At 36.6% G+C, this 27,115-nt stretch overlaps 1 protein-coding gene across 7 annotated transcripts in view; it reads left to right on the forward strand.

The window, feature by feature from the left end:
- The window catches only part of CENPK (centromere protein K), a 50,919-nt gene extending 25,725 nt beyond the window's left edge, over positions 1-25,194 (forward strand). For 5 of the 7 annotated variants that reach the window (XM_003827428.6, XM_008952770.6, XM_014344901.4 and 2 more), the window contains 5 exons: positions 8,136-8,218; positions 8,312-8,410; positions 8,751-8,877; positions 15,769-15,822; positions 18,663-19,530. In XM_003827428.6, coding sequence (XP_003827476.1) covers positions 8,136-8,218; positions 8,312-8,410; positions 8,751-8,877; positions 15,769-15,822; positions 18,663-18,821 — 522 coding nt within the window. In that variant the 3' untranslated portion in view covers positions 18,822-19,530. Of the gene's footprint in view, positions 1-8,135; positions 8,219-8,311; positions 8,411-8,750; positions 8,878-15,768; positions 15,823-18,662; positions 19,531-20,824 lie in introns of those variants that run through there. The other 2 variants (XM_055112346.2, XM_008952772.6) reach the window with 1 other exon arrangement.
- Positions 25,195-27,115: the final 1,921 nt, after the last annotated feature.

Consider the following 27,115-nt stretch of genomic DNA (forward strand, 5'->3'; position numbering starts at 1 on the left):
CTCCAGCCTGGATGACAGAGCGAGACTCCGTCTCAAAAAAAAACAAGTTTATTCACCTATAGCTGAGAAAGTTTATTTAAAAAGTTTGTTCATACATAGTTGTAGGGAGAATTGAGCACATCTATGCAACTCTACTAGGAAAGAACTCCTGTAAGCTTCTCCCATGTGCCTTTTTCTTTGTCTGTATTAATGTTTCCTCTCACTTTAACTCCAACAGAACAAAGTTCCAACTTTTTTTAACTGCAGAACTTAAAAAGATTGAGAATCTAAGAGCATGGTGCTGTTTTTGGTGAGGGAAGGCCATCTTACTGTATTATAGCACAGCAAAAGGATAGAAGGTGGAAGTGAATACAAGAGACAGGAAAAGGCAGGGCTGAACTCCCGTGACAACTAACCTATTCTGGCAATTATGGCATTAATCACTTCATGAGGGTGGAGCCCCCACGACCCAATTGCTTCCCAAAGACCCTACCTCTTAACACTGCCACAATGGCAACCAAGTTTCTATAGTCATGGAAATGTAAATAATGGGCCAGGAATGGGAAAAAAGGACAGTTGGAATAATAGAAGAAATAAAGCTAAAGTCGAATTATGAAATTTTACCATTATAAGTTGCAGAATATTAAAAAATCGAAGGCAAGAAATAATAAAATAAATAATACATGGACATTTTCTCAGAATAAAAGATAATTATTCTCCCCCCCCAATCCCTACATATATATATTTTTTTTTTCTTTGAAACAGGTTATTACTCTGTTGCCCCGGTTGGAGTGTAATAAGATTATAGCTGTCTCATCTCAAACTGCTGGGGTCAAATGATCTTCCTGCCTTAGCTTCCCAAGTAGCTAGGAGTACAGGTGTGTGCCACCATGCCTGGCTAATTTTTTTATTTTTTATTTTTGTTTTTTTGTAGATGGGGTCTCACTATGTTGTTAAGGCTGGTGTTGAATTCCTGGTCTCAGGCAGTCCTTCCACCTTGGCCTCCCAAAGTGCTGAGATTACAGGCGTGAGCCACTGTGCCTGGCTAAGATAATGATTCTTTACATTGAAAAAGATCCACCAAATTTCCAACACAATGAATTTAGAATGACCCATGGCAGATGATCCAGCAAAATTTTTCCCTTTCATAGCAACTCTTAGCAACCCCAAACTAGCAACTGTAGCTTAGAGTGGCCAAAATCCAAACATGATGCAGTGCCAGCATCTGTCCCAAAAACTTTCATTTTAGCTATTTTTCATTACAGTTAAAAATAAGGGGATTGTATATTTAGCTTGTTTCTCATTTTACATTTTGTTGTATATTCAGTGAGCCAGCTCTACAGGAGCTGGTTCTATCATTGTATATTTTACTGGTAACTTCTACCTACAGTAACTTATCGCAGTGCAGCTGTTGTTGTTTTATACCATCGGTGACTCAGTAACCATCTGGCATCAAACTTTACCCGCCCTGTAATCCTTCCTTTTCTCAAACAGTGCTTTCCTTATGTTTCAGCTAGCAGGAGTTATAGGAAATCTCATTTGTAATGCTAGTTGTGTCAGAGTTTTCTCTAAGACTGCCCTCAGGTGCAATGATTTGTGGGATAGACTCACTGGACTCAGAAGAACTGCTGTTCTCTTGGTTGCAGCTTATTAAAGTGAGAGAGAACATTACAATGAACAAAGGAAAAGGCACATGGGATAAGCTTACAAGAGTTCTTTCCCAGTAGAGTTGTGTGGATGCGCTTAATTCTTCCTGCAACTGTGTGTGACGTGGCGAGTTGGCAGCCAGAGAATCTCACTTGAGCCTTGTTTAGGGTTTTTATTGGGAGTCAGTCAGGTATTGTGTAACTGACCTTAACTATGTATACTCCATCCGCCTAGAGTAAAAATGCATTTAACACAAATCACATAGTTAGCATAAACTCTCTAATCAAGCTGGTGCCATGTGACCCAAGGTTCTAGACATAGAAAAATGCTCATCAAGTAGAGTATTCCAAGGGCTCAGAGCTTATTTTCAGGGAACTGACCAAGGGCAGTTCTGAAGACAGGCTTTAGTAATGTCCAAGGTTTTTGCAGTCTAGGTCTGCTGAGTTAACTCTTTCCTGCATAATTGTCTTTTCACCTCCCTCCCTCCCTCCCTTCCGTCCTCGACAGGGTTTTGTTCTGTCACTCAGGCTGCACTGCAGTGGCATCATGTCAGTTCGTTGTAACCTTGACCTCAGGCTTAAGGGATTCTCCTACTTCAGCCTCCTGAGTAGCTGGGACTATGGGTGTGTACCACCATGTCTGGCTAAGTTTTGTATTTTTTTGTAGAGATGGGATTTGCAATGTTGCCCAGGCTTGTATGCACTCCTGGGCTCAAGTGATCTGCCTGCTTCAGCCTCCCAAAGTGCTGGAACTACAGGCATGAGCCATGGTGCCCGACTTCTTTTCATTTTCTCTGTGGTGTTTTGGAGAACTTAAGTTTCTAATTTGATTAACTCCATTTAATCAAGTTTTCTATTAAGGTCTGAGCTCAAATCTAAGAACTGTTTGCCCAACTCAGAATCACAAAGATTTTCTCCTGTGTTTTCTGTTAAAAGTTTTTAAGTTTTAGGTTTCAGTATTTAGGTTCATGATCCATTTTGAGTTAATGTTTATGTATATATAGTATGAGTTAGTGATATCGGGTCATTTGTTTTCATTTGGATACTGACTGTTCCAGCGGTATTTGTTGAAGAAACTATCTTTTCTTTTTTGAATTTCCTTTACACTTTTGTTGAAAATTAATGACCATGTATATGTGTATCTATTTCTGAACTCTGTTTTTCTCTATTCTGTGCTTTGGATATTTCTGTTTTTTTATTCTGTGTTTCTGTCTTTAAGCCAATACCACATTATGTTTTTTACCAAAGCTTTAAAATAAGCCTTTAAATCAAGTACTATGAATTCTCTAACTTTGTTGTTCTTTTCAAAATTGTTTCATATTTCCATGTAACTTTTAGAATTGGTTTGTCATTCTGCCCCATAAAAAGCTGGAACTTTGAAATTTCCCTGAATCGTAGGTTAATTTGTGGAAGATTGCTATCTTTAACATACTTAGTCTGAATGCAGATCCATTAGCACTGTATCATCTTTGTATTTATTTAGGTCCCCATTTATTTGATATTTAAACATTTTGTCTCACCAGTGTTTTGTAGTTTTCAGCATACAGGTCTTGCACATCTTTTGTCAAATTCATCCCTTTATTATTTCATAATTTTGACTATTAAATGGTATTCTTTTAAATTTCAATTTTTTTCTTTTTCCTTTTTTTTTTTTTTGTTGAGACTGTGTCTCGCTCTGTCACCCAGGCTAGAGTGCAGTGGTGCCATCTCAGCTCACTGCAAGCTCCACCTCCCGGGTTCACGCCATTCTCCTGCCTCAGCCTCCCGAGTAGCTGGGACTACAGGCATCCGCCACTACGCCTGGCTAATTTTGTTTTGTATTTTTAGTAGAGATGGGGTTTCACCATTTTAGCCAGGATGGTCTCGATCTCCTGACCTCATGATCTGCCCACCTTGGCCTCCCAAAGTGATGGGATTTCAGGCTTGAGGCACTGCACCCGGCCTTAAATTTCAATTTTTATTTATTACTAATAAATACAAATATAATTAATATGTATATATTGATTTTGTATCCAGTGAACTTGAGAAACTTTTATTCTACATCCTTATTATCTGAGATCAAACACAGTTTTACATATCTTTTCCCTTCTGTATAATTTTTATATCTTTTTGGGGGGTTATTTTGCTGTCCTAGAGCTTGTACTTCAGTAAAATATTCAATAGAAACGGTAAGAATGGACATCTTTGCCTTGTTCCTGATGTTATCGGAAAGCATTTGCCCCTTCACCATTAAGTGTGATGTTAGCAGTAGGTTTTTTGTAGACACTTTTAATCAGATTGTGGAAATTTTCTTCTGTTACAGTTTATGAAGTCTTATTTTATTTTGTTATTTTATTTATTTATTTATTTATTTATTTTGATACAGGGTCTTACTCTGTCACCCAGGCTGGAGTGCAATGGCACGATCTCAGTTCACTGCAATCTCTGCCTCCTGGGTTCAAGCAATTCTCCTGCCTCAGCCTCCCAGTAGCTTGGATTACAGGCACCTGTCACCGCTTTGGGCTAATTTATGTATTTTTAGTAGAGACGGGGGTTTCACCATTTTGGCCAGGCTGGTCTTGAACTCTTAACCTCAGGTCCTCGGCCTCCCAAAGTGCTGAGATTACAGGCATGAGCCACCGCCCCGGCCTAAGTCTTTTATTTTAAAATCACAAATTAATATTGAATTTTGTCACTTACTCTTCCTGAATTTATTGAGGTTATTAAATGTTTTTCTCCTTTTTAAAATCTATTGATATGGTGAATTACATTGATTGATTTTTAAAATTGATTTTTTTTTTTTTTTTTTTTTTTTTTTTGGAGATGGAGTTTCGCTCTTGTTGTCCAGGCTGGAGTGCAATGGCGTGATCTCAGCTCACTGCAATCTCCACCTCCCGGGTTCAAGCAATTCTCCTGCCTCAGCCTCCCAAGTAGCTGGGATTACAGGCATGCTCCACCACGCCTGGCTAATTTTGTATTTTTAGTAGAGACGGGGTTTCTCCATGTTGGTCAGGCTGGTCTCAAACTCCCTACCTCAGGTGATCCGCCCGCCTCAGCCTCCGAAAGTCCTGGGATTACAGGCAAGACCCACCACCATCCCATCTCTACTAAAAATACAAAAATTGATTTTATCTGTCTGCTTAACTGCATATTCCTATGATAAACCCCACTTTGCCATACTATATTAATCTTTCTTATTTATTGCTGAATTTAATTTGCTGAAATTTTATGAGATTTTTGCTTCTGTGTTCATGAGGAATATTGGTCTGTGGTTTTCTTTTTTGTGATGTCTTTGTTAGGCTTTGATATAAGGGTAATACCAGCCTCATAGAACAAATTAGGAAGTATTCTCTCCTCTTCAAAAGAGTTTGTATAGAATAGTAATTTTTTATTCCTGAAGTATTTGTTTGAATTCACAGAAGAAACCATCTGGGCCTAAAATTTTCTCATAAACTGAATAAAAATTTAGAGATGAAAAAAAATTTTCATCTGTGAAAATTTGTAATTACAAATTCTATTTCTCTGGAGCTAGTCATATTTCTTATTTGTCTAAATGAGCTTTGGTAGTTTATGTCTCTCAAAGAATTTATTCATCTGATTTGTCAAATTTAGTGACAAGATTGTCGATAACATTTCTCCATTATCATTTTAATGTTTGTAGTGATGTCACCTCTCTCATTCCTGATATTGGTGATTTATGTCCTTCTCTCCACCCCGTAATTAATCTAATTTTATTGACCTTCTCAAAAAACCAATTTTCATTGCTTTTCCCTTATTTTTATTTTTTTATTTTGTACTGATTTAACTTCTTTGTTGTTATTATTATTTCCTCAACTTACTGTGGGTTTTATTTGCTCTTTTTCATATTTCTTATGATAGAAGCTGAGGTTATTAATTTGAGAGCTTTCTTTTCTTTTAAAATAGGCTCTTAGGCCGGGCACAGTGGCTCACGCCTGTAATCCCAGCACTTTGGGAGGCTGAGGCGGGCAGATCACGAGGTCAGGAGATCGAGACCATCCTGGCCAACATGGTGAAACCCCATCTCTACTAAAAATACAAAAATTAGTTGGGTATGGTGGCATGCACCTGTAGTCCCAGCTACTCGGGAGGCTGAAGCAGGAGAATCACTTGAACCCGGGAGGCAGAGGTTGCAGTGAGCTGAGATAGTGCCACTGCACTGCAGCCTAACAACAGAGCGAGATTCCGTCTCAAAAAAAAAAAAAATAGATTTTTAGTGCTCTGAATTCTCATCTGATTACTGCTTTTGCTTCATCCCAGAAATCTTGATGTTGCATGTCAATTGTTTGGGGGATGAAAAAAGAAAAAGACAAATTTTGATGTTAATGTTTTTATTTCTATTCAGTTATAATAATTTCCTATTTTCATATTGGTTGCTTCTTTGACCCATTGATTATTTAGATGTTTTTGGTATCCAAATAGTTGCAAAGATTTCTACATACCTTTCCATTTTTCAATTTAATGCCATTGTTAGACCATATTTAATATAATCAATATGATTGCATTGAAAGCTATGTTATTGATTTATATTTTTCTGGGGGAGGGAGGGTTGGGAGCAGAGGATCTTGCTCCGTTGCCCAGGCTGGGTGCAGTGTTGATATCATAGCTCACTGCAGCCTTGAACTCCTGGCCTCAAACAACCCTTTCACCTTAGCCTCCTAAAGTGGTAGAATTACAGGAATGAGTCACCAGGCTTGGCCTTGATTTATCTTTCTTTTCATCCTACTGTTTTTCTGTTCCTGTTTTCTTCTTTTCCCACTTTCTTGGATTGTGTGTGTTGTTGTTGTTGTCTTTGTTGTTGTTGAGGCAGGGTCTTGCCTTGTTACCCAGGCTGGCATGCAGTGGTATGATCTCAGCTCACTGCAGCCTCCACCTCCTGGCCTCAAGTGATCCTCCTGCCTCAGCCTTCCAAGTAGCTGGGACTACAGGCATGTGGCACCATGCCTGGCTAATTTTTGTATTTATTTATAGAGACAGGGTTTCACTATGTTGCCCAGGCTGGTCTCTAATTATCAGTATTGGCTTACTAGTTATTTATTTTCTTTGTTTTCATAGTTACTTTAGGGTTTGTAATATACATGTTTAACTTATCACTGATTTATGTTTAGAAAAAGCTAATAGAAACCCTTGTGATCAGGAGAATGGAACACTAGTGCTTATTGTAATTCTCTTTAGGCTTCTTTGTTGTTCCTGAAATCCCTCAAGCATACTTCTGCCCCTTGGCCTTTGTACTTACTATTCCCTTTCCCTGGAACATTCTTTTGCTAGAGAATAACATAATGTTTTCCTTTGTCTTCTTTCTCTGTTATTTAAATGTTACCTGATCAGAGAAGTCTTTCCATATCATACTACCTAAAACATCCATTTCTTGCTCTTCATACTTTTACTTTTATTATGATTTTTTTTTTCTTTATGACACTTGACCATTGCTGGAGTAAACGTCTGGATTCCCCTCTTTGTTCTGTTCAGCTTTACATCTCTCCCTCCTTCAACAGTGCCTAATAGTCAATGATTGATCAACAAATTTGATTGAATGATTGATTGAATAAATATTGAATGAGTGAGTCATTTGTGTCCGTTTTGTACAGTCTCCTTAGTAAAGGTACCTGGGGCCGGGCGTGGTGGCTCACACCTGTAATCCTAGCACTTTGGGAGGCTGAGGCGGGTGGATCATGAAGTCAGGAGGTCTAAACCAGCCTGGCCAATATGGTGAAACCCCGTCTCTACTAAAAATACAAAAATTAGCTGGGCGTGGTGGCACATGCCTGTATTCCCAGCTACTCGGGAGGCTGAGGCAGGAGAATCACTTCAACCCAGGAGGCAGAGGTTGCAGTGAGCCGAGTTCATGCCACTGCACTCCAGCCTGGGCGACAAAGCAAGACTCCGTCTCAAAAAATAAAAATAAAAAATAAAAGAAAAGGTACCTGGGCCGGGCACGGTGGCTCACGCCTGTAATCCCAGCACTTTGGGAGGCCGAGGCGGGTGGATCACAAGGTCAGGAGATCGAGACCATCCTGGCTAACATGGTGAAACCCTATCTCTACTAAAAACACAAAAAATTAGCCTGGCATGGTGGCGGGCACCTGTGGTCCCAGCTACTCAGGAGGCTGGGGCAGGAGAATGGCGTGAACCCGGGAGGCGGAGCTTGCAGTGAGCTGAGATGGCACCACTGCCCTCCAGCCTGGGTGACAGAGTGAGACTGTCTCAAAAAAAAAAAAAAAGAAAGAAAAGGTACCTACTCTCTTACTACTGAAAACACACCATTATTTTGCCTTTCAATATGATATTAAAATTTACTGCTCAAAACCTCTTGTATTTTTAAATTTAACCATAGAATATTACCACAAATTTAGCGCCTACTGTATATTTACCTTTTCAAATGCTTTCTGCTAGGCTTTTTCACTACTGATGTCTGAATGGAAGTATCCTGGACCACTATGTAAATTTGACTATCGTTCAGAAATAAAACTGGGATTAAAGACCAAGCAATTAATTTGAATTATTTTATTCTAGTTCCAAAAGCTGAGACAAGATCTTGAAATGGTACTGTCCACTATGGAGTCAAAGAATGAAAAGTTAAAGGAAGACTTAGAAAGGTTTGTTTATGTTACTATTAATCATTCATATATATTAAGTGACATTTAAAGTTTTATTTAGATATTGCTTGTTTTGTTTTTCCATGTCGAAAGGGAACAACGGTGGTTGGATGAACAGCAACAGATAATGGAATCTCTTAATGTACTACACAGTGAATTGAAAAATAAGGTTGAAACATTTTCTGAATCAAGGTATTAATTTTATGTTCTAGGTTTTTAAAATAGGAAAAGTATTTTATTTTTTGTGTTACATGAAACACAGATGAAGTTAAATGTTACCAGGAATCAGGAGTCTTGCCCTAACTTTGGTTAACTATTAGCTATTATATGATCTTTTATGGGTGACTTGACTTGACTGTACCTTTGGTTTCTCTACTTGTTATATAGACAATATGATTTTCAAAAAGGTAGTTATTTGGTTTGAGCAAATGAAGTTTTAACAAAGTTTTTGATCAACTTCATGAATAACTAGTTACATGTGCGTATGTGTTTTATCAGTTAAATGTTTCTCTTAATTTTTTTAATCTATTAGAATCTTTAATGAACTGAAAACTAAAATGCTTAATATAAAAGAATATAAGGAGAAACTCTTGAGTACCTTGGGCGAGTTTCTAGAAGACCATTTTCCTCTGCCTGATAGAAGTGTTAAAAAGAAAAAGGTAAGTTTTAGAGAAGACATTTATGTAAATTATCATATTTGAAATTATTTTAGGTGGGTTTAGAAGCATATTTTCTTATTTAGTTCAAAGGTATGCACATGTATGGAAATATGCCATTATCACATTATACTTATTGAAAGACTAGAAGCAACCTAATTATTCAATAAAATGGGATTAAGTATATGTATATTTTGGGGGGCAGGGGGGCGGGGGGACAGAGTCTCTCTCTGTCACCCAGGCTGTAGTTCAGTGGCGTGATCTCAGCTCACTTCAACCTCTGCCTCCTGGGTTCAAGTGATTCTTGTGCCTTAGCCTTCAAAGTAGCTGGGACTACAGGTGTGTGCCACCATGCCCAGCTGATTTTTTGTATTTGTAGTAGAGAGGGGATGTCACCAGGTTGCCCAGGCTGGTCTTGAACTCCTGAGCTCAGGCAATCTGCCCACCTCGGCCTCCCAAGTGGGACGATTAGATGCTAGGATTACAGGTGTGAGCCACTGCGCCCAGCCAGAGTATATTTCTTATATTATATCCATATGATGGGAGTAAGTTAGCTTTTCATATAATGTATTGAACACCTTCAAAGAAGTTAATGAAATACAACTTATTGTTGAATGAATAAAACACTGATGATTAAATTGTTTGAATCTAATTTATGTTTAAAAATTGATAGTGCTTATGTCTGACAGCTAGGATTGTAGGTGGTTTTTTGCTTTTCACAATTTTTTCAATTTTCTGTGATGAGTATGTACAACTTTTTAAATCAAAAGAATGATGTTTAAAATTTGTTACAGATTAATGTAAGTTATTGACTATTTTAATAGTAGCTATAATGAAATAAACCTTTTCTGAAAAAGCAAATAAATATTTTATTGAGTGGCAGAAGATTGTGAACAGTTCATATATATATATTATATATATGGTGTTAATAAGACTTTTGAAATTGGAGTAATCATTGAATAATAATATGTTTAGTTTAATCATTTTCAGCATAAAATCTTTCATGTCTCCCTAGGGAATGAAGTCTGTAAACTCCTTAGAAATCTCTTCATTAGTATTTATACTATGGACTTCTATCTCTTCAGCCTCATCTCCAAGCATTCATCCATCTTTTACATGAATCCATTCAGCTATGTCACCAATTGACCTCTCACTTTTTTGTGCCTTATACATTCTATTTTTTCTGCCTAGGTTAAAACCCTTCCGATCTGGTGAGGGTAGCAGATTCCTACTTAAGACAGTTCAAGCATCTTTTGAGTGAAACATATTATGAAATTTAGGTGTTCTTTTATTGATTTATTTTTATTTTTTATTTATTTTTATTTTCGGGGACCGAGTTTTGCTCTGTCACCCAGGCTGGAGTGCAATGGCATGATCTCCGCTCACTGCAACCTCTGCCTCCCAGGTTCAAGTGATAGATTCTCCTGTCCCAGCCTCCTGAGTAGATGGGACTACAAACGCGTGCCACCACACCCAGTTAATTTTTTTGTATTTCTAGTAGACAGGGTTTCACCGTGTTGGCCAGGCTGGTCTCGAACTCCTGACCTCAATTGATCCGCCCACCTCAGCCTCCCAAAGTGCTGGGATTACAGGTGTGAACCACCACACCTGACCTATTGATTGAGTTTTTTAGAGACGAGGTCGTGCTATGTTGCCCAGGTTAGACTTGAACTCCTGGGTTGAAGCTATCCTCCCGCCTCAGCCTCCACACAGCTGGGACTACAGATGTGAGCTACTGAATCTGGCTCTAGGTGTCCTTTTAGTAACACTTTTCAAATGATTTTGTTAGTGTTATTTATGTCTATCTCTCCCTTTATCCCCATGCCCTGTGAGCTACTCGGTGTGTTTAATTCATCTTTGTATCTCTTCTATCTTGCATATCTTTTATATAGAACCTTCTCAGTTCATATTTATTGAATGGATGTGAATATACTAGGAAAAGGAGAAAAAGTTCTGTTTGTTTTTGTTTTTACTATCTGTGTTCTTTTTATTCTTCCCTTATTTATAATTGTCTATAGGCTTTACATTTGTTATGGGCTGTGTCTTCCATTATATTATTGTTTTTTACCTCTTATTTATTTGTAAAAGTATGACAGCCTCCTGTTGGCCATTTCATTAAAATCATGATTCCTTGCCTCTTTATGACCTTAATCTTGCAACAACTCACTGATTTATTTTCTGGTCCCAGTCTCCTCCATTTTTTTCAACATTTTTTTCAACATTTTTTTGTTGCTGTTGCTCCACTAATAGAACCAGAGGTTTGAGGCATCCTGAAAAGGAAGCTTGATTACCATGAGCCATTATCGGGTCATTAAGTCAGATTTGATAACCTCACTTCTTTTTTTATGATGTATAAGGACTATTGATACATGTTACAAAGTAATTCTTGTCTCTCTGTTTCTTTCTCTGTGTGTTTCTTTCTCTCTCCCCAACAATACTGTATTTATTAGTCTACTAGGGCTGTGATAACAAAATACCACAGACTGGGTGGTTTAAACAAAAGTTTCACAGTGTAGAGGCTAGAAGTTCAAGACGAAAGGAAGGTACTGTCGGGGTTGGTTTCTGGTCTCTCTTCCTGGCTTGTAGGTGACCACTTGCTCACTGTGTTCTCACATTGGGCTCTTTGTGTACACAAGGAAAGAAAGAATTCTCAAGTGTCTTTTCCTCTTTTTATGAGGAAACCATTCATATTGGATTAGGGCCCCATTCTTATGACCTCGTTTATCCTTTATTACGTTATTTAAGACTTTATTTTTAAAAACATAGTCACATTAGGGCTTCCACATATAAATTTTGGGGAGACATCGTTCAGTCCACAACACTGGACTTTATAACTCAAAGATGTATACAAAGAAGAAAGCTAAAAACAACAAAACTCCCTCCATCAGATCATTACCATTAGGTGAACATCACAATTAATATTAGGTGAATGTCATTTGAGACATCTTGCTAAGCACATATACATATAGAACCATAAATAGATGGATTGATGGATGGCTGGATCAACGTAATTTTGTAAATGCTAATAATAAAATAAATGTAATTTTACTTTTTTTTTTTGAGATGGAATCTTGTTCTGTTACCCAGGCTGGACTACAGTAGCTGAGATTTCAGCTCACTACAACCTCCACCTCCTGGGTTCAAGTGATTCTCCTGCCTCAGCCTCCTGAGTAGCTGGGATTACATGTGCGCACTGCTATGCTGGCTAAGTTTTCTATCTTTGTTTTTTAGTAGAGATGGAATTTTACCATATTGGCCAGGCTGGTCTCGATCTCCTGACCTCAGGTGATCCACCCACCTCAGCCTCCCAAAGTGCTGGGATTACAGGTGTGCACCACTATGCCTGGCCTAATTTTACCTAATTTTGAGAGAAGAAAAAGAATAAGTGAAGTTGAACAGTTGAACTCGGATAAATATTTCTTTGCATCAAATGATTTTAGTTCTGGAGAGATCCTTTCAATATAAAGGAAACAAGTGAATCATGAAAAATATGGAAAATTTAATTACAGTTTGCTTAACTTCATATCTCAATTCTAGGCAGTTATTGACTCTGCTGTAAAAGATAAGAAAATTAACATTCTTTTTCCTATACCCTTATTTCTATTTTGTGTTATTTTTACTTTGGCAGGTTATATTTTATTCAGAACTTCTATTTTATTTATATTTTATTCAGAAAACGCCATTTATATTTAGCCTTCATTCTACATTGTATTGGAGTCAGTGCTCATTATCTTTTTTTTTTTTTTTTTTTTTTTTGAGATGGAGTCTCCCTGTGTCGCCCAGGCTGGAATGCAGTGGCATGATCTCGTCTCACTGCAACCTCTGCCTCCTGGGTTCAAGCGATTCTCCTGCCTCAGCCTCCTGAGTAGCTTGGGACTACAGGTGTGTTCCACCATGCCCAGTTAATTTGTTTTTTTGTGTGTGGTTTTTTTTTTTTTTTTTTTTTTGGTATTTTTAGTAGAGACGGGGTTTCACTGTGTTAGCCAGGATGGTCTCGATCTCCTGACCTTACGATCCGCCCGACTCAGCCTCCCAGTGTTTTTGTTTTTTTTTTGAGTTGGAGTCTCGCTTTGTCGCCCACGCTGGAGTGCAGTGGCGTGATCTTGGCTCACTGTAAGCTCCACCTCCCGGGTTCACATGATTCTGCTGCCTCAGCCTCCGGAGTAGCTGGGAGTACAGGCGCCCGCAACCATGCCTGGCTATTTTTTTTTTTTTTTTTTGGTATGCTTTTAGTAGAGACGGGGTTTCACCGTGTAAGCCAGGATGGTCTCGATCTCCTGAGCTGGTGATCTGCCCGCCTTGGCCTCCCAAAGTGCTAGGATTACAGGCATGAGCCACCGTGCCCGGGCCAAGCCTCCAAGAGTTCTTAAGTTTAATCCTTTGCTTGGTTTGATGAGTTTCTTTGACAAGTAATTTATTCAAGAATTCCTGGGTGTTTAGTCTTTGGATTCTTGGATGGTGTAAATACTTTGTTTGTCTTTACACTAAAAGGATATTTTAAGCACTTTTTTTAAAAAATCTCAAGTTCTGTTAGGTATTGCTCCCTGTCTTTTAAGATGGAATGTGGTATAGAGAATTCTGAGGCCAGTCTATGGATGACTTGTTGCTTCTGACTATATCTGGAGAGTTCTTTATATTTGAACTAATAACATAAGAATATTTCACAATGTTGGTTATTCAATATCAGTTTTCCTTTGAAAAAGATATGTTATTTTTCTGGGCAGTTTTAATTCACATTTCGTTTCATAGAAATTTTCTTTTATATTTTTCTTCTGCATTTCGTTTGTCTCAAGTCTTTATAATTTAACCTGTATCTTGCTTCTCATTTATTAATCAATACTATAATTGTGCTGTCTTCACCACTAATCGTATGCTCATTTATACCACTCTTTTTCCTTTACTAAGGTATTAGATTTTCAGAGCCTGCTCGGCTCTCTTTATTTAGGAATCATACATATTTTTGTTAGTGTTATTTTACTATTTCTTTAATATATTTGTATTTCTGCAAGGCTTTATAAGAATTCCATGGTAATCTCTGACTGGTATCAGGAAAGTAATAGTTGTCACCGTAGTAGGCAACTTTATAATTAATTGAATGTCTGAATTCAAAACCTTCTGATTAGGATTAGTATGATCTTGGAACTTTCTAGCAGTTTCCTCTAGAGTCTGTCCTGTTGAACATTTTTAACAATAACTTAAAGAGATAGAATATGTGGCTATCAAAGTTTACAAATGATGTGAAAGTAAGAGGGCTAGATAGTAAATATGTTGGATGACAGATTGAAGACTATTTCTTAGCTAGTTAGGAACTAAGACAAATAAAATAGGATGATGTTTAAATAGAAATACATAGAATATGTATTTACATACATACAGAATACATTACAGAATAAGGAAGACATTTTTAGCTAGATATATGAAAAATACTTTGGCATTTTAGATGATAGTATTCTCAGAAGTCCACAAGGAAAAAATAGATGTCTAAAAGCTAATACCATCTTAAATTTAATGAATAGAATTCCAGTCTCCGTAATTATGAAAGTGGGTGTTCTTTTTTTGTCTTTGGTAGTCAAATCACACCTAGATCATTGTGGGAGACTGGATGAAGGAAAACAAAAGACAAATTAGAGCACATTCGGAGAATAATCATGGTATTGAGAAGCCTCAAATTTATGCCATATGAAAAGTAATTGAGGTGGGGTGTGGTGGCTCACACCTGTAATCCCACACTTTAGGAGACTGAGGTGGGAGGATCACTTGAAGCCAAAAATTTGAGACCAGCTTGGACAACGTAGCAAGACCTTGCCTCTACAAAACAAACAAATAAACAAAAACATTACTGTGGCATGTGCTTGTAGTCCCAGCTACTCGGGAGGCTGCGGTGGGAAGATAGCTTGAGCCCAGGAAGTTGAGGCTGCAGTGGGCTGTGATGGCACCACTGCACTCCAGCCTGGGTGACAGAGTGAGACCCTGTCTCCAAAAAAAAGAAAAAGAAAAATAATTGAAGAAACAAATGGTGATTAGTATTTTGAAAAAGAGAAGATTTGGGCCTTTTAATAGCAGTCTTCAAATATTTGAGGAACTCTTGGGTAGAATTGGAATGAGATTTATTCTCGTCGTTCCAAGGAAGAAACAACTAATGAGTTGAGCTAACATGACAAACTGTCAAGAGCTATAGAAAGATGATTAAGTCTCTCATAAGAGCAAATTTCCTATACTGAAACTGCATAAATGTACTCTGGAATGTCATTTGGGGAGTTTTTATTGGGGGATTTAAATACTAAATTTTTTATATGATTATATATAATGTGTATATCTATTATATGCTTATGGATAGTTTTAATTGTATCTTCCAGTTACTATAAGAGTTTTCACTGTCTTAGAAGATATTTCAACTGCATTTTTATGAATCTGACTTAAATACAACGTTTACTTTCAGAATTTTTTGTCACTTAATTACAAATATTTGATTTTAGTTACTTTGTACCATTACAACTAAGAAATATTAATTTTAAAAGTCTTGGCCAAACGCAGTGGCTCACTCCTGTAATCAAAGCACTTTGGGAGGCCGATGTGGGCAGATCACCTGAGGTCAGGAGCTCGAGACCAGCCTGGCCAACAGGGTGAAACCTCATATCTACTAAAAATACAAAAATTAGCCAGGCGTGGTGGTGGGAGCCTGTAATCACAGCTACTCGGGAGGCTGAGGCAAGAGAATCACTTGAATCCGGGAGGCGGAGGTTGCAGTGAACCGAGATTGCGCCATTGCACTCCAGCCTGGGCGCCAAGAATGAAACTCTGTCTCAGAAATAAAAGTCTTATAAAAACAGTCCAATATTTCACCATTGGCAGAAGTGAAGTGGTAATTGTTTGTTATTCACATTTCTCTTGAAGAAAAACATTCAAGAATCATCTGTAAACCTGATAACACTGCATGAAATGTTAGAGGTAAGTGTTTTGTGTAGTTTGTTTTGTCTTGAAGCTGTCTTAGACATTTGTGAACAATTATACTCAGACTTGAAAAACAAAAAATACTGCTTTAATTCTTAAAGTATGCATCAATCTTTATTAAATATATTTGTAATAATATATCTTTGGTATAAAATTAGTTTCTGTTCCCTGTACAGTACTGAGAGGAATATTGTTATTTTTAAAATAATGTGAATTTAAGGTCTATCTCTTAATCATGTTCCCAAGATTTATTACAGGTAAAATTTTTATCTAGGCATGAGCTGACAGGGTGAAAAAAATTTTTTAATGATGTTATCTAGTATTTACAGAGTAAAATTCTATGCTGTTACATTGACTGTTTAATTGGTAGCTCTGTACTCTATATAAAATACGTAATGAACTTAAAGATTCTTTCCACAAAGTTGTAGAAATTGTACAATTTTTAAAAAATAACATCAGTCTCTTTTCTTATAATGTAAGTACTGAGTTTTCCAACTTTCTCTGATTTGACATATACCTTGTTTTATAAATACCTTTGACCTTTTCAAAAATGTTTTTGAACCTCAACCATATTATCAGTTATATTAAATACTTTGGAAGATCTTGATATGACAATTCATGGTAAATTGGGCAGAAAGGAAAATGAAATAGTGTATGAAGAACAGGGTATTTACCAATTAGTGTACCCCCTTTTAAAATCATTGGTATATTTTGAAGAAAGAGTGATTTCAGAAAACGCGTTTCATTTAACTTAATGAACTAGGTGTTAAAGTCTCTTTTTGCCCAGCTGACAAGTTTTGGTTCCTCAGGATTTAATACAGAGTATTATTGCTTTGAAAAGCAAAATACAAATATTTATTAGATTCGTAATTAGAATATTTTAACATATTTCTAGCTACTCTAGTTTATGCTGAAACTAAGATGACTATAGTTTCTCATGGAAGACTTAACCTTTTTTTTTAATAAAAATTGTCAGTCATGGAAATACTGAAACGTATTACATGTATAATTTTTTAATAGTGTTCATAGTATGTACCATCTGTGTTAGGCCATTCTTGTGTTGCTGTAAAGAAATACCTAAGACTGTATAATTTATAAGGAAAAGGAGTTTAATTGGCTCATGGTTTGCAGGCTGTATAAACATGACACTAGCATCTGCTCAGCTTCTAGGGAGGCCTAAGGGAGCTTTTACTCATAGCAGAAGGTGAAGCAGCAGCAGACACTTTACATGGCCAGAGTGGGAGCAAGAGGGAGGGGGAAAGGTACCACACACACTTTTAAGCAGCCAGATCTTGCGAGAACTCACTATCATGAGGACAGCACCAAGGGGATTTGCTAAAGCATTCATGAGAAATTCACCCTGATGATCCAATCACCTCCCACCAGGCTCCACCTCCAACATTGGGGATTACATTTCAATATGAGATTTGGTAGGGGACACACTTAAACTATATCAGCATATAAAACTTAGCATTAGAATCCTAAGTTTGTCTCCAAGGCTCATATTGTCAGTGATAAAGGAACTAATCTTAAAACTGCAGTTAGGTTAAAAATAAAACAATATGATTAAAATTAGAAATGCAAAATAGGAAAGATTTGTACTAAAATAAGCTGTTTGTACTAAAATAAGCCATTGCTCTAAAATACAAATAATATTTAATTCTATATTATGATACTCAAAAGAAATGAGGCCAAAGCTTTTTTCCTGCAGAATGTGGGACTTGAAATAATTAATGATAGTTGAAAATGTTATTTCAAGAACTAAGGTATTATTATAAAATTTAATTGAGATTACAGCTTGATGGATTAATTTGATTTATTTCTGTGGCACTTTGTAATTGTATAAATTATGCATTCTCTTTTCCATGTTCCTTAAAATAATAGCATCTTTCAGTTAAAAATTTGGCCTGACAATTCAGAGATACGGAGTCTAATCCAAGATCCACCCCTGATTATGTGCCCCTGAGGAATCTCTTAACTCTTCTGAGTTCTAGTTTTGTAATTTGTGAAGGCACCGGAAGATAGCTGAGGAGGCAAAATAATAATTGATCTACATTTAGCGTTTTTCCACTGTATTTCATAACATTAGTATTCAAACAATTGTAACTATTTGTTTCTTGAAAAAACTTTTATAATAGCAGTGCATTTGGGAAAGACAGCTGATTCTCAATTCACATTAGCTAGCTTTCCCAAGCTTGTTTGATCACAGAACCTTGTTTTTCAGGAACTAAGAACATCTTTAGGAGACTAATTCTATGGAATGCAGTTTGGAAAATGCTAGCCTATATAATTTAATACAAATACTCAAAACTCAATTTGTGGTTTTAATTCCACAATATCCTTAACGAAGATCAGGGATACTCAGGATGAAGCTGAAGGAAGTGATGATGATAAAATTGACTCTTGCAAAGATTTATCAGAAGAATAGGTGTTTTGTGGGGGACAGGACCAGTTATTTTTCCTTCAAATATTAAGACACACTTGCTCACTTTCTTTTTAACTTTTTGTGTTTTTTGTGAAATATTAATTTTTTAAGATTTTTGTCTTTATCCTAAAGAAGATATTAATCTCAAAAGAAGTGGGAGGGTTGTAAATTCTTTCTAACCAATTTTTAGGAAATGTTTTTCTAAATTAAAGATGCAAAAATTCACTTTAAAGCTTTTTTCATTAGCTAATACCCGTAGTCTTTTCAAAAAGGAAATTCAAATTTGTAGATTAAAAGTATTAAACAGTTGTTGAAAAAGAAAAGAGGTCAATATTCTCTGACAAAAAACTTTCTTATAGCTATATTGACTTTTTCCCAAGTAAAGTATATTTTGAATGATATTTTCTCCTAGATTCTTATAAATAGATTATTTGATGTTCCACATGATCCATATGTCAAAATTAGTGATTCCTTTTGGCCACCTTATGTTGAGCTGCTGCTGCGTAATGGAATTGCCTTGAGACATCCAGAAGATCCAACCCGAATAAGATTAGAAGCTTTCCATCAGTAAAAGGATGTTTTCTTTTTTCACACAGTAAAAATTCTTATCATTCAAGGATATTGGAACCACAGGACTATTTGGATACAAAACATTATTTGCAAATTAATGCGCATAGGCCATCTTACTTTTATTGCAAAATGGCATGTGCTGCCATCTATTATTCATTTTTAAATGGTCATTTCTTATTCAGTGAGTGCTTTAGTGTTTTAAACTATATGGATAAGAATGCAGGTAGATAATATTCTAGGCATAAAACATTTAATGTACCTTACCTCATGCAATATTCTTTGGATTCTTTGTTGATTTATGATATTGCTAATATAATATTTTCTTAAAATATATAACAATATCTTTTATGCATTTTGAGTTCCAGCTGGTGCTTCTTTATATTTAGAAATTATAATGGGAAGGTCATTTAATTTGCAGATGGTTTTAAAATTGAGGTAATATCTGAGGTGGCATAATTTAAAAATATTTAGCAAATTTGTTTCATATGTACTGTCTTATTTCTAGATTTGTTTAAAATTGGAATATGAAAAACTAATGGATAAAGCTAGCATAAAATTGATATTTTAGTTTGTATTATTAATATATCATGTTACCTTATATATTAATCTACTCTTGATTCTGCTAATTATTACCAACAAAATTGTATTCATGACATTTTATTAATCCTCTGTGAATTTTCTGTAAATAAAATTATTTCTGAAAATCTCTAGCTATTAGTGATGTGGGATATTTTTATAAGTAGCAAATGTTTTTTAAAGGCCGATAAACTAAGATATAGGACTCATTTAGTATTACATAACAAGCTAAACTAGAGAATCCTAAATCCATTTAGTATCGTTAGTTTTCTAAGATAAATTTGTTTATTTTTTTACTTGAAAGCGCTTTCTACTGTATATTATCCAAGTTTCTTGCTTACCTTAATTACTTCATATTTTCTAAAGTAAACAAATATTTGAAGTATACCAAATCCCTCTGTAGAAAATACAAATACTATTATATTTTAGGGAACGTAACTCTTTTAGGGGAAGATAATATATAAAGTACCTCCTAGAATAGTGCAGTTGGATACTGAAGAAGCGAGCAACTTTTTACTCTTTGAAGTTACTGGAGAGGGAAGAAATGGCAGTGTAGGTCTGACAAGAATTCTTCAGAGCAGGTAGTACTGTTGTCCGTGAAGTACTAGCAAAACACTTTTGGTGTTTGCTAATTAAAACATTAAATATATGTAATTGAGCCAGACACGGTGGCTCATGCCTATAATCCTAGCACTTTGGGAGGCCGAGGTGGGTGGATCACTTGAGGTCAGGAGTTCGAGACCAGCCAGGCCAACATGGTGAAACCCTGTCTTTACTAAAAATACCAAAAATTAGCTGGGTGTGGTGGTGCACACCTGTAATCCCAGCTACTTGAAGGCTGAGGCAGGGGAATCGCTTGAACCTGGGAGGTAGAGGTTGCAGTGAGCCAAGATTGCGCCACTGCACTCCAGCCTGGGTGACGAGCAAAACTCCATCTCAAAAGAAAAAAAAAAAGTAATCCTTATGCTTGCAATGCCTACCAATAGACTGTATTTTTCTAAAAGTTTATATGGGGTATGTCAATATGCTTCCAGTTGCTAAATGTAGTGTATCAAATACTTTATTGCATTTTATGACATGGTGACTCAAAAATTAGTAAGTGAAAAGTTGCTAATAGCTTATTTTTAATATTCTTAATACTTTCCCTAGTTTATTGTTTATCCTACAACTTTGTTTTGATGGAATCTTGCTTTTTTTTTTAGCATGTAGAGATGTAAAATTTTTAACTTATTTTTGATTATACAAAAAATGCAGATACTACAGATAAAACTGAAATTTCCTTTGTTATTTCCTATCCAGGTCCTCTCTGCCTTGGGGTAACCACTATTTGATACATGCTATTATTTTTCATGTTACGTTATGATTATTCTCTTCTATCATTTGACTGTGTCCTGAAGATCATCCATTTTAATGAATCTTGTTTTGCAGTAATCAGAGAGCCAATTCACATGATGGTGGATTGTTCGTATCTGTTTAATCCTGGTAAGAGAGCAGAGACAATGGAATTGTACAAGATGCTGGATTAAACTTAGAGAAGGCAGAAAAGTGGAAGACAAGAACAAAAGATCGATTAATAGAAAACATTAACAAATATAGTAATTTATATCAATCAGTTTAAATGTGAGTTGTCTAAATACACAGATACTGTCACAGTGGATTAAAAAACGGCTAAACAAGAAATCTACTTTAAATACAGAGATGGAGAAAGATACATCATTTGTTATGGACTGAATGTTCATGTTCCCCTCTTCCCCACATTTATATGTTGAAGCCCTAACCCCCAGTGTGATAGTGTTTGGAGACAGGATCTTGGAAGATATTAAGGTTAGATGGCACCCTGACTAACATCAGGTTAGTGCCCTTATAAGAAGGGACACAGAAAGCTTGCTCTCTGTGCCATGTGAAGATACAACTAGAAGGTAGCTGTCTACAAATGAGAGAGCCTTCCCCAGAAATTGACTATGCTGACACCCTGATCCCAGACTTCGTCTTCAGAAATTTGAGAAAATGAAAATTTCTGTTGTTTAAGTCACGTAGTGTATGGTGTTTTGTTAGGGTAGCCTAGATAGACTAACATATGAAACTATACTCATCAAAAGAAAGCTGGAGTAGCTATATTAATTTCATACAAAGCTGACTTCAGAACAAGGAAAATGAGAGGCAATATATGGTGATAAAGGGGTAATTAACTTTTTCTTTTCAAAAAAGACACCATAGAAGCTATGTCTTTGACTACAAAGGAATTAAACTAGAAATAAGTAATGAAAATACCTGGAAAATCCCAAAATACTTGTAGATTAAGGAACACACTTCTAAACACATAGGTCAAAGAAGTCTCGAGAAAATATATTTTGAACTAAATAAATGAAACTACAAGTTATCAAAATTTGTGAGATGCGGCCGGAAGCGGTGGTTCATGCCTGTAATCCCAGCACTTGTTGGGAGGCCGAGGCGGGTGGATCACGAGGTCAGGAGATCGAGACCATCCTGGCTAACATGGTGAAACCCCGTCTCTACTAAAATATAAAAAATTAGCTGGGCGTGATGGCAGGCACCTGTAGTCCCAGCTACTTGGGAGGCTGAGGCGGAGGATGGCCTGAACCCGGGAGGCGGAGCTTGCAGTGAGCTGAGATTGCGCCACTGCACTCCAGCTTGGGCGACAGGGCAAGACTCCGTCTCAAAAAAAAAAAAAAATTTGTGAGATGCAGCAAAAGCAGTGGCTAGAGGGTAATTTATAGTATTGAGTGCATATATTGGAAAATGTTAAAGATCTAAAATCAATAAGCATCTACTTTAGGAAATTAGAAAAAGAGCAAATTAAATCCAAAGTAAGCAGAAGAAATAGAGTAGAAATCAATAAAATTGAAACAAAAACAATAGAGAAATTCAGTGAAACAAATGAAATTCAATGAAAAGTTAAAATTTATAAAACTTTTTGCCATAACAAAAGAAAAAACAAAAATTACTAAAATCAGAAATGAAAAGAGGTGCCATTATTACTCTTCTTGTGAACATTAGGACATTAGAAGGATAATAAAGGAATGTTATGAGCAACTCTTGAGTGTACAAATTTGATAACAGATGAAATGGACCAATTTTGTGAAAGACGCAACCTACCAAAACTCACACAACAGAAATAACTGCCTTGCATAAACTTATAAAATAAATTGAATCAATTATGAGCTTCCAAAACAAAGCACTGGTCTCAGATGGCTTCACTAGTGAATTCTACCATTCAAAGAGAAAGTGATGCCAATTTTGTACAGTCTGTTCTAGAAAATAGAAGCAGAGGAAATGTTTTAACACACTCTGTGAGGCTGAGCACGATGGCTCATGCCTATAATCCCAGCACTTTGGGAGGCTGAGGTGGGCGGATCACAAGGCCAGGAGTTTGAGACTAGCCTGACCAATATGGTGAAACCCCGTCTCTACTAAAAATACTAAAAAATTAGCCAGGCGTGGTGGCACGCGCCTGTAATCCCAGCTACTCGGGAGGCTGAGGCAAAAGAATCACTTGAACCCTGGGATGGGGAGGTTGCAGTGAGCTGAGACTGCACCACTGCACTCCAGCCTGGGTGACAAGGTGAGGTCACCTGAGAGGTCGTTGTAGGGTTATTAATTGGCCTATTTCAATATTGTATCTCAGGGACTATGGAGGCTTAAGGAGAAGGAGACAAGGGAACAGCTGTTTGGTGGAGCAGTCAAAATACAACATTTATTATTTAAGTTTGCTGTTTTATATAGATGTAGTTCTTGATTCCTCCAAACAATTACACTGATCTGTGATTACACATCAACATAACAGACATAATAATAATGAAAAGTTTTGAAATGTGAAAATTATCAAAATGTTAGAGACACAAAGTGAGCATGAGCTGTTGGAGATATTGTAGTGGTAGACTTGCTCAACACAGGGTTACCAAAAACCTTCCGTTTGTACAACAGACAATATCTGTCTGTAAAGGGAAACTCATTAAAATAAAGCATGCCTTTATACGATCTAGCATTACACTCCTAGGTATTGACCCAAATGTGTTGAAAATATGTCCGTACAAAATCCTGCATATGAATTTTTATAGCAGCATTATTTGTAATTGCCAAAAATTGGAAGGAACACAGACATTGTTCAGTAAATAAATGGATAAACAAAATGAGGTACATTCGTACAATGGAATAATATTTTGCAAAAATATTTGGAGCGATGAAGCTATGAAAAGACATGGAAGAACCATAATGCCAGTTACTCAGTTGGAGAAGCCAGTCTGAAAATGCTATATACTATATGATTCTAACTATATGAATTCTGGAAAAGGCAAAACTATGGAGGTGGTAAAAATATCAGTGGTTGCCAGAGGTTGAGACTGAGAAGGGAGAGTGGAAGCAATGCATAGGTTGTCCCAGTGAGGACTGACTTTCTTAATATAGAGGTGAGACCAAGCGTATTGTTTATAACTGAGAATCTGCCTGACTCACAAGGCAAAACCCAAATGCACTATACAGGAGATATACCAAGACAAGATGATTCAGAAAGGGTAAACATAAAGGGATGGGAAAAAGTGTATCAAATGGAATTCTTTTGCCCATGTTTAAAGTGGGTACTCTTATTGAGTTTTAAGAGTTTTTTTGTATTCTGAATACAAGTCCTTTCTTAAATGTATGTTTACAAATAGTTTCTCCCAGTCTGTGTCTTGTCTGTTTTTATTTTCTTAATGGCATCTTGAAGCACAAAAGTTTGAAATTTTAATGGCATTGTATTTATTAATGGTTTCTTTCATAGATTGTGTTTTTGGTGCCATATCTAAAAACTTTTTGCCAAACCAATGCACAACATTTTCTCCCAGACGTTTCACAGTTTTAGCTTTTTTTTTTTTTTTTTAGATGGAGTCTTGCTCTGTCGCACCCAGGCTGGAGTGCAGTGGCATGATCTCCACTCACTGTAACCTCTGCCTCTCAGGTTCAAGCGATTCTCCCACCTCAGTCTCCCAAGTAGCTGGGATTACAGGCGTCTGCCACCATGCCCGGCTAGTTTTTTGTATTTTTAGTAGAGATGGGGTTTCACCATATTGGCCAGGCTGGTGTCGAACTCCTGACCTCAGGTGATCCACCCGCCTCGGCCTCTCAAAGTGCTGGGATTACAGGCATGAGCCACCGCATCTGGCCCATAGTTTTAACTTTTATGTTCGTGTATGTGAACTATTTTGAATTAAATTTTGTATCGGATATGTTATAAGGAGATAGTTTTGATTTTAATACACTGAATAAAATAAATATTCAAGTCCATAGTGATAGAAAATTACAATCAAATGGGAGAGAATGAATAAATCTTCCTTATAGAAGTATTACAACTAATAAACATAGAAGAAAAGTTGTCTTTAGGCAAATACCCTAGTAATAATTTTGTAGACACACAGCAATAATTTAGCATCTTCTGAAGGATGCTAAAATTAGTGGGTGAAAATTCAGAATGAAATAGGATCTTTGCATCATCTAAAATTGTATTTTGTATTTCTTACTTACACAGGGAAATATAGTACCTTTATAGTGGAGAAACCCAGCAGACACCACCTTAATCACGTGGTCAAGGTTAATATCACAGGTAATCAGATGTCTCAATAATCAAAATATCTTGATATGATGTAATTAGAAAGACACAACATTGTTTCTGTAGTATTATTGCCAAAAATGCATAACCTCATTCTAATCATGAGAAAATGTCAGACAAATGTAAATGAAGTTTATCCTATGAAATAACTTGCCAGTACTCTTGAAATGTGTCGAGGTTATGAAATACAAGGAAAGCCCGATAAACTCATATTGGAGGAGACTAAAAAGAATTAATAATTACTTGTAAGGTGGGATCCTACATAAGTTCCTTTAACTGAAAAAGAACAATACTGGAAAAAGTGGTGAAATTTGAATAGGGTCTACAGTTTAGTTAATACTTTTATATCAATGTTAGTTTACTGGTTTCAATAATTTTAATATAATTATAAAATGTTACACATAATTGTACCATGATAACTGACTCGGAGCTTGTAGATGGGGCAGACTGAAGCAATTTAAAACCTTTAGGTGAGGAGGGGTGAAAACAGAGTGGGAGTAAGAGAATAAAAGTGACAAACCTTAAACATAACACTTTTCTAGTAATATGACCGTGCAAATCAAAATGAAGGAATCTAATGCAAAGATAGCCAAGGCAAACAGATTTTGTTGTTTGGCTCTCCTCTTCTTGCTTTCTAACAGAATTGATTTTTGTTTGGGTAATCCACTCTTCTCTATATAGCTGTGCATTTAGCTAAACCAAACGCGCTTATCTGAATCCTTTTTAGTGATTTATTAAAGAATATATTTGATCCAATATTTACTTATTATGTATCTTCTGAGGAACTTTGGAGAAATATTTTTTTCACTGATTAAAAAAATGCCAGTAGGAAGTGGCTTCTCTTGTTCTGGTGGATATTACTTGGTCTGCATGGGACATCTGGAACTGCTTAGTCATTTTGTAACCGTAAGGAGAGCTTGCCATGGACAAATCTGGCATGTTTAGTATGGCAGAAACACAAAAGAAAAAGAGCAAATTCTGATAATGTTATTGAGCAAGTGAATTAATTTATTCTAGAGATTTCCTACTTGGGAACATGATACGTAAGATAATAAATTTTCCTTCTGGTTTAAGTCGATTGAGACAAGGTTTTATGTTGCTTGAAACTGAAAGCATCCTAGCTAGTAGCAACACCTAACAAAATCATGAAGTGGAACATTTATTTAGTCTTGATAAAATTAGTTTTATAGAATAGTGTGACAGAGGCTTTAGAATGGGTATTTTGAAGATGTTTGAAAAAACAAATTTATTTTAAAAGACTTTTTTTTTTTTGAGACCAAGTGTCGCTCTGCTGCCCAGGCTGGAGTGCAGTGGCGTGATCTCAGCTCACTGCAATCTCCTCTTATCGGATTCAAGAGATTCTCCTGCCTTAGCCTCCTGAGCAGCTAGGATTACAGACACTCATCAACACGCCTGGCTAATTTTTTGTATTTTTAGTAGAGACAGGGTTTCGCCATGTTGGCCATGCTGGCCTTGAACTTCTAACCTCAAGTGATCTGCCTGCCTTGGCCTCCCAAAGTGCTAGGATTACAGGTGTGAGCCACCATGCCCTACCAATTTTTGTGTTTTTAGTAGAGACCGGGTTTCACCATGTTGTCCAGGCTGGCCCTGAACTCCTGGGCTCAAGCAATCCACCGGGCTCAAGCAATCCACCAGCCTCAGCCTCCCAAAGTGCTGGGATTGCAGGAGTGAGCCACCTCACCCTGCCATTTTTTTTTTTTTTTTTTGAGATAAGTTCTCACTGTTGCAAAGGCTGGAGTTCAGTGGCTTTGAACTCCTAGGCTTAAGCCATCTTCCTGTCCCACGAGTAGCTAGGACTACAGGTGCCTGCCACCATGCTAATTTTTTTTTTTTTAAGAAATGGGATCTGCTATGTTGCCCAGGCTGGTCTTGAGCTCTTGGTCTCAAGACATTCTCCCGCCTGGGCCTCCCAAAGCACTGGAATTACAGGTGTGGGCCACCATGCCTGGTTAAAAAGAGCAAGGAACTTTAAAACAAAAATAGGAACAAATGAACCAAAATTAGGTTATGAAATTGAATTAATTACAGATTCCATATTGGATTAAATATAATAATTTCAACACAATTTCTGCAAGTAGGATAACTCTTAACTGGCT

Source organism: Pan paniscus, chromosome 4, assembly GCF_029289425.2.
Source record: "Pan paniscus chromosome 4, NHGRI_mPanPan1-v2.0_pri, whole genome shotgun sequence".
Lineage (NCBI taxonomy): Eukaryota > Metazoa > Chordata > Mammalia > Primates > Hominidae > Pan > Pan paniscus.